Source organism: Merops nubicus, unplaced genomic scaffold, assembly GCF_000691845.1.
Source record: "Merops nubicus isolate BGI_N331 unplaced genomic scaffold, ASM69184v1 scaffold9744, whole genome shotgun sequence".
NCBI lineage: Eukaryota > Metazoa > Chordata > Aves > Coraciiformes > Meropidae > Merops > Merops nubicus.
The window spans coordinates 24,095-36,914 of NW_008606281.1; the positions used below are offsets into that span (position 1 = coordinate 24,095).

Genomic DNA, 12,820 nt, shown 5'->3' on the forward strand with positions numbered 1-12,820 from the left:
TGCTCATCCTGGTGACAATCCCTCCTGACTTTAAGGAGAGCAGGATCAGTCTATAAATGAAAACTTTTCCTCTCAGAAATGGCTGGTTTCTGTCTCCTCAGGGGTTGCTTTTATTTGACATTGCTGAATTTTACTTTGTTTTTGTCTTAGGCATCTCTTGGTTGAGGAAGCAGCCCATCATAACCCCCCCAGGCCCTCATAGCCAGCCAGCCCTGGGGTGGTGGTGGTGCTATAGAATAGCCTGGGAAGGGGGGAGGCAGGTAAGGTGGGTAACCCAGGACACACTGGGGCACCTCCCCTGCATTTAGCTTGAAGATGTGGGGGCATTTCTTGGGGAGTTATTTCCTACCCCTAGGCCCCACCCTTCATGCTCCCCTGCCCTTCCTTTAGCCCAGTCCCAGCTCCCATGCTGCTACTGCAGCCCCACATCCCTATCCCCCCGCTCCTGGGGCTGCCCTCAGCCCCTCTCCAGCCTCATCTAGGTCTGACCCAGCCTTGCCCACCCTTCACTCTCCCCCTTCCAGGGAAGCTTCCTCACCTAGGGAGTCCCAGCTCCTTGGAGTCCTCCAGGGCTCAGGGGAAACCTCATCACTCTCTACAGCTACCTGAAAGGAGGTGGTAGGAGGTGTGTGCTGGTCTCTTCTCACCAGTAACAAGCAACAGGACAAGAGGAAGGGGCCTCAAGTTGTGCCAGGGAGGGCCTCAAGTTGTGCCAGTGAGTTTTAGGTTCAATGTTGGAAAAAACTTCTTCACTGGAAGGGTTGTCAAGCCCTGGAACAGGCTGCCCAGGGGAGTGGCTGAATCACCACCCCTGATGTGTTTAAAAGTCACATAGATGTGGTGCTTAGGGACGTGATTTAGCAGTGGGCCTGGCAGAGTCAGGCTGATGGTTGGACTTGATGATCTCAAAGGTCTTTTCCAACCTAAATGATTCTAGGATTCACTGCTGGCCCTGGTGAGCTTCAGTGGCTCTGTGTCCACGTGTGCCCCTGCTTGCTGGGGTGCACTCCTCTGTGCAGTGGTGCCCGTCAGGATCTGGGTGGGTGGATGATCCATCACCTCGTGCTCTTCCTGCTTTTGGGGCATTTCTCCTGTAAAGGGTGCAGGAGGGGCAGGGATTTGCAGAGTGCCTCTCTCTCAGGTCATTCTGTGTTAAAGGGTTAAATGTCCCCAAGGAACAGATTCTCCTTCCCCCATCCCCTCCTCCTTTCCCCTGCAGCTGCACCCTGAGGCCTCATCCCAGCCTGCCCACCCAGTCGTCCTGCCCTCCCCTGTGCCAGCTCCCCTGCCTGGCCTTCATCTTATTCCTTCTGGGCTCTGTCCTTCCCACTCAATATAACATTGAACATATTTAAACCTCGAGTTGTTTTCCCTTATTAAGCAGTTTATCACTGCGTTGTGTTTGGGGTTTTTTGCTTTTTTTTCTTTAGCCAGGAGAGAAGGAGGAGATTTATTCTTTTGACCATAAATCATTCACAAAGCTGCTGGGCCGTTCATGTATTTTTTATGGCTGGGCAAACAGCAAACAGGGGCGAGTGCCTTGGCAGGGCTCTGCAGACCTGTTTTAATTCCAGCTGCCTCGCCCTGGCTCTCTGCTGCCCAGGCGTGGGGGCAGAGGCGTTGCTCTTGCAGAGGCACCAGTGGGCACCTCCCCCTGAAGGAGGCAGCTGTGCTGTGTCAGCGATGCCCCGTGCTGCTGCCAGCACTTGGCACCCGTCCCCAGCGTGACACATCTCTGCTGACTGGGCTGTGCTGGGAGAGGGCTGGCACAGAGATGGGGTGGGCGGGGGGGAACTCGAGGCTGTTTTTGCTTTTAGATCTTGGGAAGAGCTCTAATTAGACTCCTGCTCTGGGGTAAGCAAGTTCCGTGCGGCTCTCGCCTCATCCTTTGCTCTGCGTGTGGTGGGTTCCTCTGGCCCCAGGTGTGGCTGCAGATACCATGGGGGTGCTCCAGATGCTCTGAGAGACAGTTGACTGGCTGGGATGGTGCTTCCTCAATGTTAAGATCTATCTCCTGTGAGGTTTTGCAGCCTGCTTCAGGGAAATGAAGGCGAAGTGTGTCTCCACTGCCCTCAGTAATCCCTGTGCCTTTTCCCTCTTTTAGGAAACAAAGACACAAATCTTTGGTTGCAAAAGGTGCATTTTCCTTTCTGATGTGCTGTGGCAAGCAGGAAGAGAATGGAGAGGAGGGATGTGGGAGGTGTATGTTGGCATCTGGGCTAGATGGATGGGAAAGCCTGCAGCTCTGAGCTGCTGTTGCAGGCTCTTTGCAAACTCAGCATGAGCTTCCCACCTTGCCTGTGGCTGTGTGGACATCTGATAAGCTCTCATTCCCAGGGCACTTCAGCTAAAGGGCCTGGCCGTGGCCATTTGGGTTGTTCCCACTCCTGGATGCCCATTACTGCTGGAGGATGCTTCCACTGTGGCAGTGAGCAGGATGGCATGTCTGTAGCTTTCCCTTTCTCACCACAGCAGGTTAGCCTGCTCTCAGCCCTTCCTCAGCAGGTTGTGCTGGTCAGCTCCTGCCTGTGGGACAGCCACGTTCCTTTCTTGGCTGGATTTGGGGCAATAACCTTGTCCTGAGCAACAAGGTGAGCAGCAAGGGGTGACAACATCCTGAGTTACTGCAGCAGGATTGCCCAGAGCTGACCTGTCACAGGACATGGGGTGAAGAAGGAGAGATTGTGTTTGCCAGGGTCAGCTTTGTAGAAGACAAAGCTGTGCTGAGCTAAACTTTCACTTCCCTCTTCGCCTGTGCCTTGGAAAATGGTGCTCCATGCATTTCTGGAGGGCCTTAGGAGAGAAAGAAAGGACTGGCACCCTGTTGCAAGGACACACCACCCTGTTTGTACCTTGGGTATGCAGCCTTACTGTGCCTTTCAGCCATCTGCTGCAGTTTGCATCCTGACTTGCTGACCCGGGTCCTGGGCAGACCAGCCCTTGCTGACTGTGATGCTGGGCACAGCCAGGAACGGGCAACGTTGGCACCAAGTGTTCCCACAGAGTGGGCTGAGCTGAGCTTACCTCCCCCTCCCCACTTCCAATTTCGGGAAGCAGTGAGTGAGCACTTGAGTGAGTTCCTGACCCCCTCAGGGTCCCCTCTGGTCTTGCTCATCTACTAAAGCAAAACACTCCCCGGTGCCAGTGGTGCAGCTGCTCCTGAGTCCCTGCAGATGCTGAGGGTCTGAGGCCTGTCAGCTGGGATCACAGCAGTCCCTGTGTCCAGGCAGTGCTGCCTGAAGTGTTGAACCCCTGATGGACCTGACCCTGCAGTGCTGCACGTGGATTGGGGACCCCGGGGCACAGCCATTGATTGGTTTCCCCCCAGCTGATGGCATTGCAGATGCTCTTCTGGTTCCTATCCATGTCCCCTCCTAGCTTTACAATCTTGCTATGATACAATGCAGTTGGTGCTTTTATTTCTGACCTGCAGGCACGCAGCACCTGAGGCAGCAGAGGTGCAAGGCAGCCACCCAGCTGGCAAGAGCTGTGAAGGAGGCAGCTCTGCTGGCAGGTCCAGCCAGGCTGGGCAGGGACAGGGCAGAGAAACCAGTGCTGGGAGCACAGCAGGAGTCTAGAATTGGGAAAGGACCATCTAAGGCATTGGGCTCGTGACCCTGCTGTCACCAGGGCATCTGTAAGCCAGCTTTGGGTTCTTGTTGCCACTCTGTACGTGCTGGCAAGGTGCTCTGACACTGTGCTCTTCTCACAGTTTGCCTTTCAAGGCTGTGACTAAACACAGGCAGTAAGATCTGTTGGGAGAGCACTGTTCAGGCTGCACAGGGAGCAGAATGTGATCCCTGCTGCCTGCAGAGCACAGCCCCTCTCCGTGTCCCCAGCAGGTCTGAGTGCTCAGCACTTCAGCAAATCCAACCACCGTGGTCTAAACCTGAGCAGACGAGGCTCTCACACTAATTAGGCATCCTCTGAGGGTGCCTGGGGAGGACTGACTTGCTCAGCAGGACCCATGGAGCCTGTGGCAGAAATGAGGAAGGAATCAAATTCCTCAGTGTTATGAGAGCCCCTTTTCTCCTCCTGCAAGAGCTAGTCCAGCTCTTCTGGCAAGGACAGGGGAGGGAATGGACACCACTCTGGAAGTATGTCTAGCTGAAAGCTTTCCTGCCTTACCTTTTCATCTTGAAGTCCAGGTCTCATCCCCCTACAGCTGCAGGCTGTGGAGGGCAGGGGCAGGGAGATGTGCCCCACGTCATCTCAGCCAGGCAGTTGTTTGAGATCCTCCTGCCAGCTGGCCTGCAGAGAAAGACCTGTTTCTGAAGGGAGGGTGGCATGGGAGGTGTTGGCCACTGTTCACCAGGCCAACAGCTGAGGGCAGAGCAGGGTGGGTCATCAGGAAGCTTCCCTGTGAGCTTTCTGTGTAGTCCAGGTGGGATTATAAATGGCAAGGGAGAAGGCTCAGTGTCATCAGCACAGATTTGCAGGTAGCCAGTGCCTCAGATCAGCTGGTCCACGTCCCTGGCAAGAAATGCTCAGCTGTGAGACCCTGCTGTTGTGTTCTCCCCCTGCTCAGTGTCTGCTTGTCCTACGGGCTGGGCAGCAACCGTGAGCTTGCTCTTACTGTGAGAAAACAGGGATTCACCTGGGACGTGGTGGAGCATCAGCTGCTTGTGTTAGAACCTGCCCCGCTGATGGGAAGCGGTGGTGGTGGGACTCCTTTCACTCCTGGGGCTGTCAGCCAGGGCAGTTTGCTGGGCTTGCTGGTGACCTCTGGCAGAGAGGCGTGGGGGGGAGCAGGAGCTGGGGACGTTGGCAGTCGAAGGGCTGAGATGTGCCCCTGTGTTTTGGCTTCGCTGCACCTGGTACACTTTGAAGCCTCTCAGGTTTGCAGCCCTTGTGGAGCAGGTAGCACACCTGGCAGCATCCGTGTCCTCCTCATGCCCAGCAGGGAGGCAGAGGCTGGTTGCAGGGCTGGGCCCTACGTGGTTGTGTCAGGCTGTGTAAACTATCTGCATGGACTCCTCCGTGGGCGCAGGGGAGGGACCCGCCTGTGCTCCTTGGGAAAGCAGCAGTGAGCCATCCAAATCAGAGGGATCTGTTACCAGCATAATTACTCGGTCCTGGAAATATGAAGAAACTCTAAAAGAGCCTCTGCAGTCAGATCCTTGTTCTGCTGGCTGGTTCCTGAGAGGGGACAAAACCACGGAGCATCCGCTCTCATTAGCGGCGGGCGCTTGCTGCATCGGCATCAAAGGAGAGTGCTGGCTGCTGAGTGCCGCTGAGAGCAAAGTGCCCCGGGGCCAGGAAGGGCCCGTTCCTCTTCCTGCTGCCGTGTGCCCAGCTCTGCCTGCGGGCAGGCTGCTGAGGGGTGCTGGGTTCCTGACTGAGGGGGCTGCACCCCCGCGGGCGGCTGGAGACGCTCGCTTGTCATCGATTCCTCTTGTCTCTCACAAGTCATCAAACTCCTCTGGATGCCTAGGAAAGGTCTGCACTGTGTACCTTTGCAAAAGAAGAGACATTTGCAACATCCTCTGCTTGATTTTTCTGGCTTCTTATGTGTAATTTGACTCAGTAGTGCTGTATGTGTGTGCATGTATCTATATTTGCATTTATAGCTTCCCAAGGGAACTCAGCTCCTTACTCCTTAGGCTGCCTTGAAAAATCCTGATCCCAAGAGATATGCTAAACTTGAAATCTCTTCTTCCCTCTCTCCCCTGTGTCCCTCCTTTTGCATTAATGCAAAGCCACATCTTTGCAACCTATTTTGTACCATTTCAATAAATATCATCTGGCTGAGTTTTACTACTCGGTGTCTTCCTGGGCAGCCAGGTTGGGGAGTGTTTGTGTCTCTGTGTGCATCCATCTGTGGTTGGGATACAAAGAGGCTGTAGCCAGGCCAAAGAGCAGCTGAAGTGCATGAGGAAAAGGCAAATCTGAGGAGCTGGCTTGGCTGGTGGCTTAGCAGGACAGAGGTAGGACAGCATGGGGTGTGGAAAGTATTCATCTTGCATGCCAGGTTCAGAGCAGCTCCCCTTGGCAAGAGAAAGGGACAGGGATCCCTGTTCTTTCTTAGTGTGTCGTGTGTGTGCATGTCTGTGTCCCAAAACTACTCCGTGGCATTCAAATTTAAATGACAGTGCCTTGAAAGGGGGAAGGAATTACAACAGCTGTGGGGTGCTGGCAGAGCCAAGGAAATATTATATGTTTGCTTTCCTTTTTCAAATTATTCCTAAGTAGATTGGGAAGTTCTCAAATTATTATTACGGTGGATAAATTATTCATTTTGTCTTTTAGTGTGTTTATTATTCTGCAGGATGTTTACAATCAACTAATAGTAAACGTTAGGAGTAGCAAGGGTTGGGTATGAAAATCACATCCTGGTGATGGAGTGATTGATGGAGCTAGCTCTGCAATGCAGCTGAGAACTCTGAATTTTCCAGTCAGTTTGCCATTTGTGAGCACTCACACCCAAGGATTGCTTTTTCTGAATGACAGGAATTTGGCTGTGTGGGCTTTTCTAGGAGGGGATAAGGGATGGGACTGAAGAAGACATATATGTTGCTATTCCAAATGGGATCAGGAGTTGGTTTTCCTCTCCTGGAGAGCTTAATACTTTTGCTAACTACTGACAGCCCTGCAAAGGTGATGGATGGATGAAGGTTTCAGCAGCTGTTCCTCACCCAGGCACCTAATTCTCTAGGTGTTAACACCAGAGAGAACTGTTTCCCTAGGGTGTTCCAAAAGGTTCTGTATTTTAAAATCTGCTCCGAGCACTTCTGAGCCACCCTGAACTACCTGTGGCTTTGGAGGTGGGTGATACAGAGGAGGGAATGAAAGTATGGAAGAGGTTATTGAGGATTTGCAGGGTCCTGGGGTACTGCAGCTCCAGAGCAGTCTGTCCAAACCCAGGAACCCATCAGGCTGTTCAGGTGCCAGAACTCTGGCACCTGTAGGAGCTGCAGCTCAGTGTTTGCAGGCTCTGAACACCCCATCTCTCCATTAGGCAGGCTGGAAGGATCCCAGCAGACAAAGCATTCAGGACACAATTCACCTTTTTCTTGGAAATTAGCCTGTTCAGTTTTTTTTTGTAGTTCAGATAGAAACTCATTCTTGTGAAGCATTTCACCTTCAAAAAAACAGTGTCTCTTGGCAGAAAGTAGGAACTTTGCTGGCAGCCCTTCCTGGAGGCAGCAAGAGAATAAGGTGGTCCACATAATATAACCCTAACCTGGGTGCCAGCAGTATTTTGATATTGCCTAGCAGTTTGGAAGCTCCTCACCCTCTCCTCCAGCAGTCTCCCACATGCTTGGAACGAGAAGACAGCGAGCTCTGATGTAGAGAGAAGGATTTTGTAGTCAATAGATCTTATTTTGTGGGGGAAAATGGTTTAAAGAATTTTAATGCTGCTCAAAATGGTGGTGGCGACTCCTTGGTTAGCTTCATTTGACAAGAGTTTGGCAGGAGGAATGGAAATGTTTCCCTGTGTGACTTGCAGTCTAAAACCTGCAGCCTGGAGCTGCTGTGCTGGGGAGCTGGGACCTGTCAGGCTCTGAGCCGTGCCCGCCCTGCGTGGAATGCAAAGAAGTGAGTGGGGGGAATGCTGGAAAAGAAATGAGATTTGATGACATTCCTCATTATCAATAGTCATTTTTCACCAGCTAGATAAAAATACCTGGACTGGAACAGATTTAACCGTTTTAACCCTTTAAAAACAGCACTAGAATGTTTCTGCTCACGTTGGACTTTGAGGTGTAGAAGTGAGGGGCTAACTGTGCTTCTCTCTTCTTACCTCTTGTTGAAGACTTTTAGAATGCAGTTTTCTTTCCTCTTTAAGTGGTGTTGGAATCTTTAAGAATGGTGGGTTTGAAAACGTATTTCATTATCTCTTAGACACAGCTTGGCTGCTCTTACAGCTCTCTCCTTGTCACCAAAACAAACCCTGGTGTTTTCGGAGGCTCTGAAATTAGAGTGCTCTCCCTTAAAAGGGTCACCTATCTGCATCTGCCTTTCAAAAAAGGTCTGCAAGAGAGCAGCCTGATCTCTTGGGGGAGGAATATCATTCTCTTTAGCCTGAAGTAACTGATAAGGTACAGTTGTGTGACAACAGATTGTTGCTGATGTCATGACCTGCAAGTATACGAGGCCACCTGCAGTGCTTGAACTGAGTGTCCTCCTCTTTCCAGGTCTGGTGTGTCCTCTGGAGGTGTCGGTCAGTTCAGGGAGTATCCAGGTTGCCCGAGGCCAGACAGCAGTGTTGCCCTGCACCTTCACCACTAATGCTGCTCTCACAAACCTTAACGTCATCTGGATGGTGATTCCTCTTTCGAACGCCAACCAGCCTCAACAGGTAGGTCCTTTCTTCCTGCAGCATCTATTTCTTTGGGGCTTTCCTTTTCCTCACCCTTTTTGTGCTGATCTGGATGTAGACCCTTTACAACACTGAGTCTCTGTTTGTCCCAGAACTTCATTGCTCCTTCATTGCTGAGCAGTCCCTCTGGGTCTTGGATGGATTTGGTTTCTCCACTGCTCTATGACCAGATGCACGTTGTGTCCTTGGCTGAGCATCCAGCTGGGGCTGGTGTAGGTGATGCTGCACCCTGGACCTCTGGGGGTTTGTGTGTTTGAAAGAGCACAGGAGATGTAACTCAGGTTTTGGTGTGCTAGACATCACATCTGGAGTTCCTGGGGGCAGCTGTGGGCTTGTGAAATCTGTGTAAAATGTGCCATAACACATGGCCTGCCATAGACCCACCTCCCCTTTCATTTCTCTTTGTACTTTTTGGCTGTCCATCGCTTGTGCAAATCCATCTTATGAACTTTAATAGATGAGAGTCTGTCACGGTGGGGCACGAGAACCATAACCTCAGATCTGCTGCTCTGTTTTTTGCCCACGTGCTCTTAAATGCCCCTGCCTCGGGTCACACTGCCCCCATCACATTTGGTATCCAGTTGTGAGGACCTGCACTGAAGAGTGCTTGCTCCTCAGAGACTTGAGTGCCAACTGCTACATCAGCCCCCTAACTGGGAGGGGCTGTGCAGGTTCTGGGGCTGTGTTACCTGCCATTTGGTTCATCTCAGTGATCTTCATGGTGGGATCTTACTGGCTGAGGCTGATACTGTGCACTGTGCAGGTCACTCACTGATCTGCAGAACATCTCTGCTTCTCTGCACTGGTCCTGCCCAGATGGGTAATGACTGGTACACGAAGCAGACTGGCATTGCCAGTTCAGCTGTGCCAGAAGACTTGGGTATCTCTCTGCTCTGTTACCTCTGTGAACATGTTTAGTGACATAAAACAGACTAGAGTGGCTGGGCCCTCATAGAGAAGATATTTCTGCCAGGATCAGTCTGCCTGGGACAATTCTATGCTGAGGTCTGGTTATTTAGAGATCTTTTAGGAACTGTCCCTTTTGGCTTTGGAAGCTCACGTTTTTCTTGCTGTACCTCCCCCCTGCTCAGCTCCTGCAGAGTGTTACTTGAACCTTCCCTTCTTTTCCAGGTTATTCTCTACCAAGGGGGTCAGATCTTTGGTGGTGCACCCCAGTTCTACGGGCGAGTGGGGTTTGCTGTGACAATGCCAACCACCAGTGCCTCCATCTTCATCAACAACACCCAGCTCTCGGACACGGGCACGTACCAGTGTCTGGTCAACAACCTCCCCGACCGGGGCGTCAGGAACATTGGAGTCATTGGACTCACTGTCCTGGGTGTGTTTATTTGTGTTAGGGGTGAGAGGGGAGGGACAGGGATCCTCTGTGGGTGACAGTGCATCGGAGCAGAGCACTATGGTAGTGTGCACATGGGGCCCGTGGGCATCCTGTGGTGAGGGGTGGGCTGGCTGGTGGGCACTGTGGGGGTTTGTAGGGCACAGAGCCCTTGTAGGCAGGTAGCAGATAATGGGATTTTAAAATATGATGGAGAGAAAGCTTTTGTAGCAGCATTGTGATGTGGAATTGCAAAGAAGCATGAATAAAGTTTGAGGGCATCCTGGAGAGCGGAAGGGACCGTAAGAGTTTTGTGCATAGCAACAGAAGAGAATGACTTTAGATCCTTGCTTCCTTGTCATTAAAGCAATTAGTCCGGGATGTTCCCTAGGATGTTAAATACTCCAGAGTGTGTGCCCTTATAGGGATACGAAAACAAAACCCACCAACAGCAAATTCTGCCCACAGCTCTGCTCTCCCCTCCATTGCTGTCTCCAGACAGGAACATTGACCTTTTTCCCAAGGGTGGCATCTGGACTGGGTCCAGAAGTCAGTATGGGCAGGCAGGTCAGGAATCTGTGAACTGTCACCCTCCAAACCTTAGCAGGTTCTTGTCTGCTGCTCCCTCTTGTCCCCTTGTCAGCTCATGCCAGTGCCCTTGCTCTCCCCAGCAGCGTGTCCAGAGCTCCTGCACTCACTGGTTGGTCGTGGTTCCTGATCTGCTGTCACCTTCCCCTCTTCTCTTGCAGTTCCTCCTTCTACCCCTCTGTGCAGAATCCAGGGGTCCCTGGATGTGGGCAGCGACGTCACACTGACCTGCAGCTCAGAAGAAGGCATCCCCCGGCCAACATACCTCTGGGAGAAACTGGACAATGTTCCCAAGTTGCCCCCAACTGCCACACAAGGTGCTCGTGCTGTTGGTTATCTTATTTCCAGGGGACAGCCTGGGCTTCCCTTTGTCCCAGCCATGGAGGTGGCACGGTTCATTGAGTGTCTGCCATCACTTGCATGGTCACTTCATTGGAACAAAGATTCCTAGAGCCCATGGTTGACTAGGTACCCTCCAGGGGCCACTTAATCTTGGTTTTTTGGTACAGAAACATGTTCCCATTGAGGAACAAGGGTCTGATTGAATGAGAGAGAGAGAGAGCTTGGTGGCCAGCTGTTGGCGTGTGGCTGGAGAATTCAGTTGCTGACTCATCTGCATTTTAAATGAAATGAAAGGCTGATAGATTGGAAACTGAGAGAAGGGAGGCAGAATCCTCCCAGGAGAACACTGCCAGCTTTGAACACGGAGGTCAGTGTTCTCCAGCAAGTTGCTGCCAGAGCTGCCTTTCAGATGAGTGTAAAACAAGACTCTGATCAGACAGGGTGTTGCCCAACCCCATCCACAAGATTTCTAGGCCTAGGTGTCCTGACCAAGCAGTGACAGCTGTACTTTTGCCCCTTATCTTGCTGTATTGTAAGGAGACAGAAACATTTTAATTTTACATAATTTAGGAATAAGGAAAATGGGCAGAGCAGGCAGTAGGGAGCCTGGAGATGGGAGAGCAGGGGCTCTGCAGGGCAGGACTGGATTTAGCAGGTAGATCTGGGTGCAGTAATGGCACCCCTCTTCTTTCCTGCCTTTGCTCACACGATGCTGAGAGTTCCAAGTTTTTGTTTGCAGAAATTCTTCTGTAAGAGGAAAAGAAACATGTAGTGTAAGCTCCTTAAGGCCTAATCCTGTCTCTGTGTGTCTGTGTGTGTGAGTGCACAATGCTCCCAACTCGAGGTTGTTTGCTAATTTACTTCTCTCTTAAGAGAGTCTCACACCAAAATTCTGTTTGCTGGCTTTGCCTTTACACGGTTTTCCACGAGGGGGGAGGGATTTAAATCCTTCTTTTCTCTCTGACTAGACCAAGTCCAGGGCACTGTCACTCTCCGAAATATCAGCACTGTGTCCTCAGGTCTTTACCAATGTGTGGCTTCAAATGCCATTGGAACCAGCACTTGCCTTCTGGACCTGCAAGTCATTGCACGTAAGTGTTCTGCCCAGGGAGGCTTCTGTCTTGTGACAGTAAAACGTGTAGTCATGTTTGCTGTGAGTCACCACCTGCCTCTCCACCAGAAGACCATTGTGCCCTGGAGTGGGGACGTTGCCTTTCCCCCTCCCAAGCTGTGGTATCCTCAAATGCTCACGGAGGGCCACGGCCTAGCCCTGATTTCTTCTCCCCTCTCTGTTGGACCCTCCCCACAGCCCACCCCCGGAGCGTTGGCCTGATCGCGGGAGCGGTGGCCACGGGAGCTGTGGTGCTCGTCGTCTGCGTTGTCTTGGTGGCCGTGGCACTGTTTTACTGGAAAAACAAACACAAAGAAGAGGAAGAGGAGGAGATTCCCAATGAGATAAGGTAAGGGTCAGGGAAAGCTGGTGGCAGGGCACCTCTGATCACTCAGAAAAAGAAGCAGCTGACAGGAAGGGAATTGGAAATCTCACACTTTGCCAATCCTGGGTGTGTTCCCATGGGCCAGGGGAAGATGTCTGTTTATGTCCAGAAAATGGAGGGAGTAAACGAAGAATGCTAATGACAGATGTTGATTTCAACATTGCCTTTATTAAGAGCTTTGACTTGATGTTGTTAGCTCCATAGGAGAGAGAGGTGGGGGGCATTCTGACCCACAGCATCAGACGGTGATGGCTGAAAAGCTTTGGAGATACAGCTGTGATCTTCTCTGGGGTTACAGCCATGGTCTTCCCCTCTGGCAGCTTCCCGTGGCTCTCCTGAGGAGCAGCTTCATTGGTGGTACAGCCATACTGACTGCCTGTGAAGTACCAGTGGCTGTGCCAACCGCTGATTTTGCCCCCCTAGACACACGATTATGGGTTGTTTGGCCCAGCGTTAGGTTCACAGAGCAATTAACGTGCACAGAGGTGGGTCCTGCAAAGAGGGATGAGCAAACGGGCCAAGGAGCAGTGCTGGTTCACGCTGGTGCTGTTCCTCACTTTGAACTGATGGTGCTGACCCTAGCAGGGCGTGGTGGTAGGAGTGGGGTGTTGGGCAAGCAGGGTATCCTCCTCCGTGTGCCCTTACACCCTCTCCCTCCCAGGGAGGACGACCTGCCGCCCAAATGCTCCTCTGCTGCGAAGACGTTCCACGCCGACGCCTCCTCGTCGGAGAACG

General features: G+C 52.0%; 1 protein-coding gene across 1 annotated transcript; it reads left to right on the plus strand.

Annotated features, from left to right (window-relative positions):
• Positions 1-8,138: 8,138 nt before the first annotated feature.
• IGSF11 (immunoglobulin superfamily, member 11) lies at positions 8,139-12,813 on the plus strand (the record flags this gene model as incomplete). The annotated part of the gene is made up of 6 exons (XM_008939599.1): positions 8,139-8,302; positions 9,455-9,662; positions 10,409-10,564; positions 11,558-11,680; positions 11,899-12,049; positions 12,747-12,813. Coding segments are annotated over 6 exons (869 nt in total), but the record flags the coding sequence as incomplete, so codon positions are not given.
• Between the last annotated feature and the right edge of the window lie 7 nt (positions 12,814-12,820).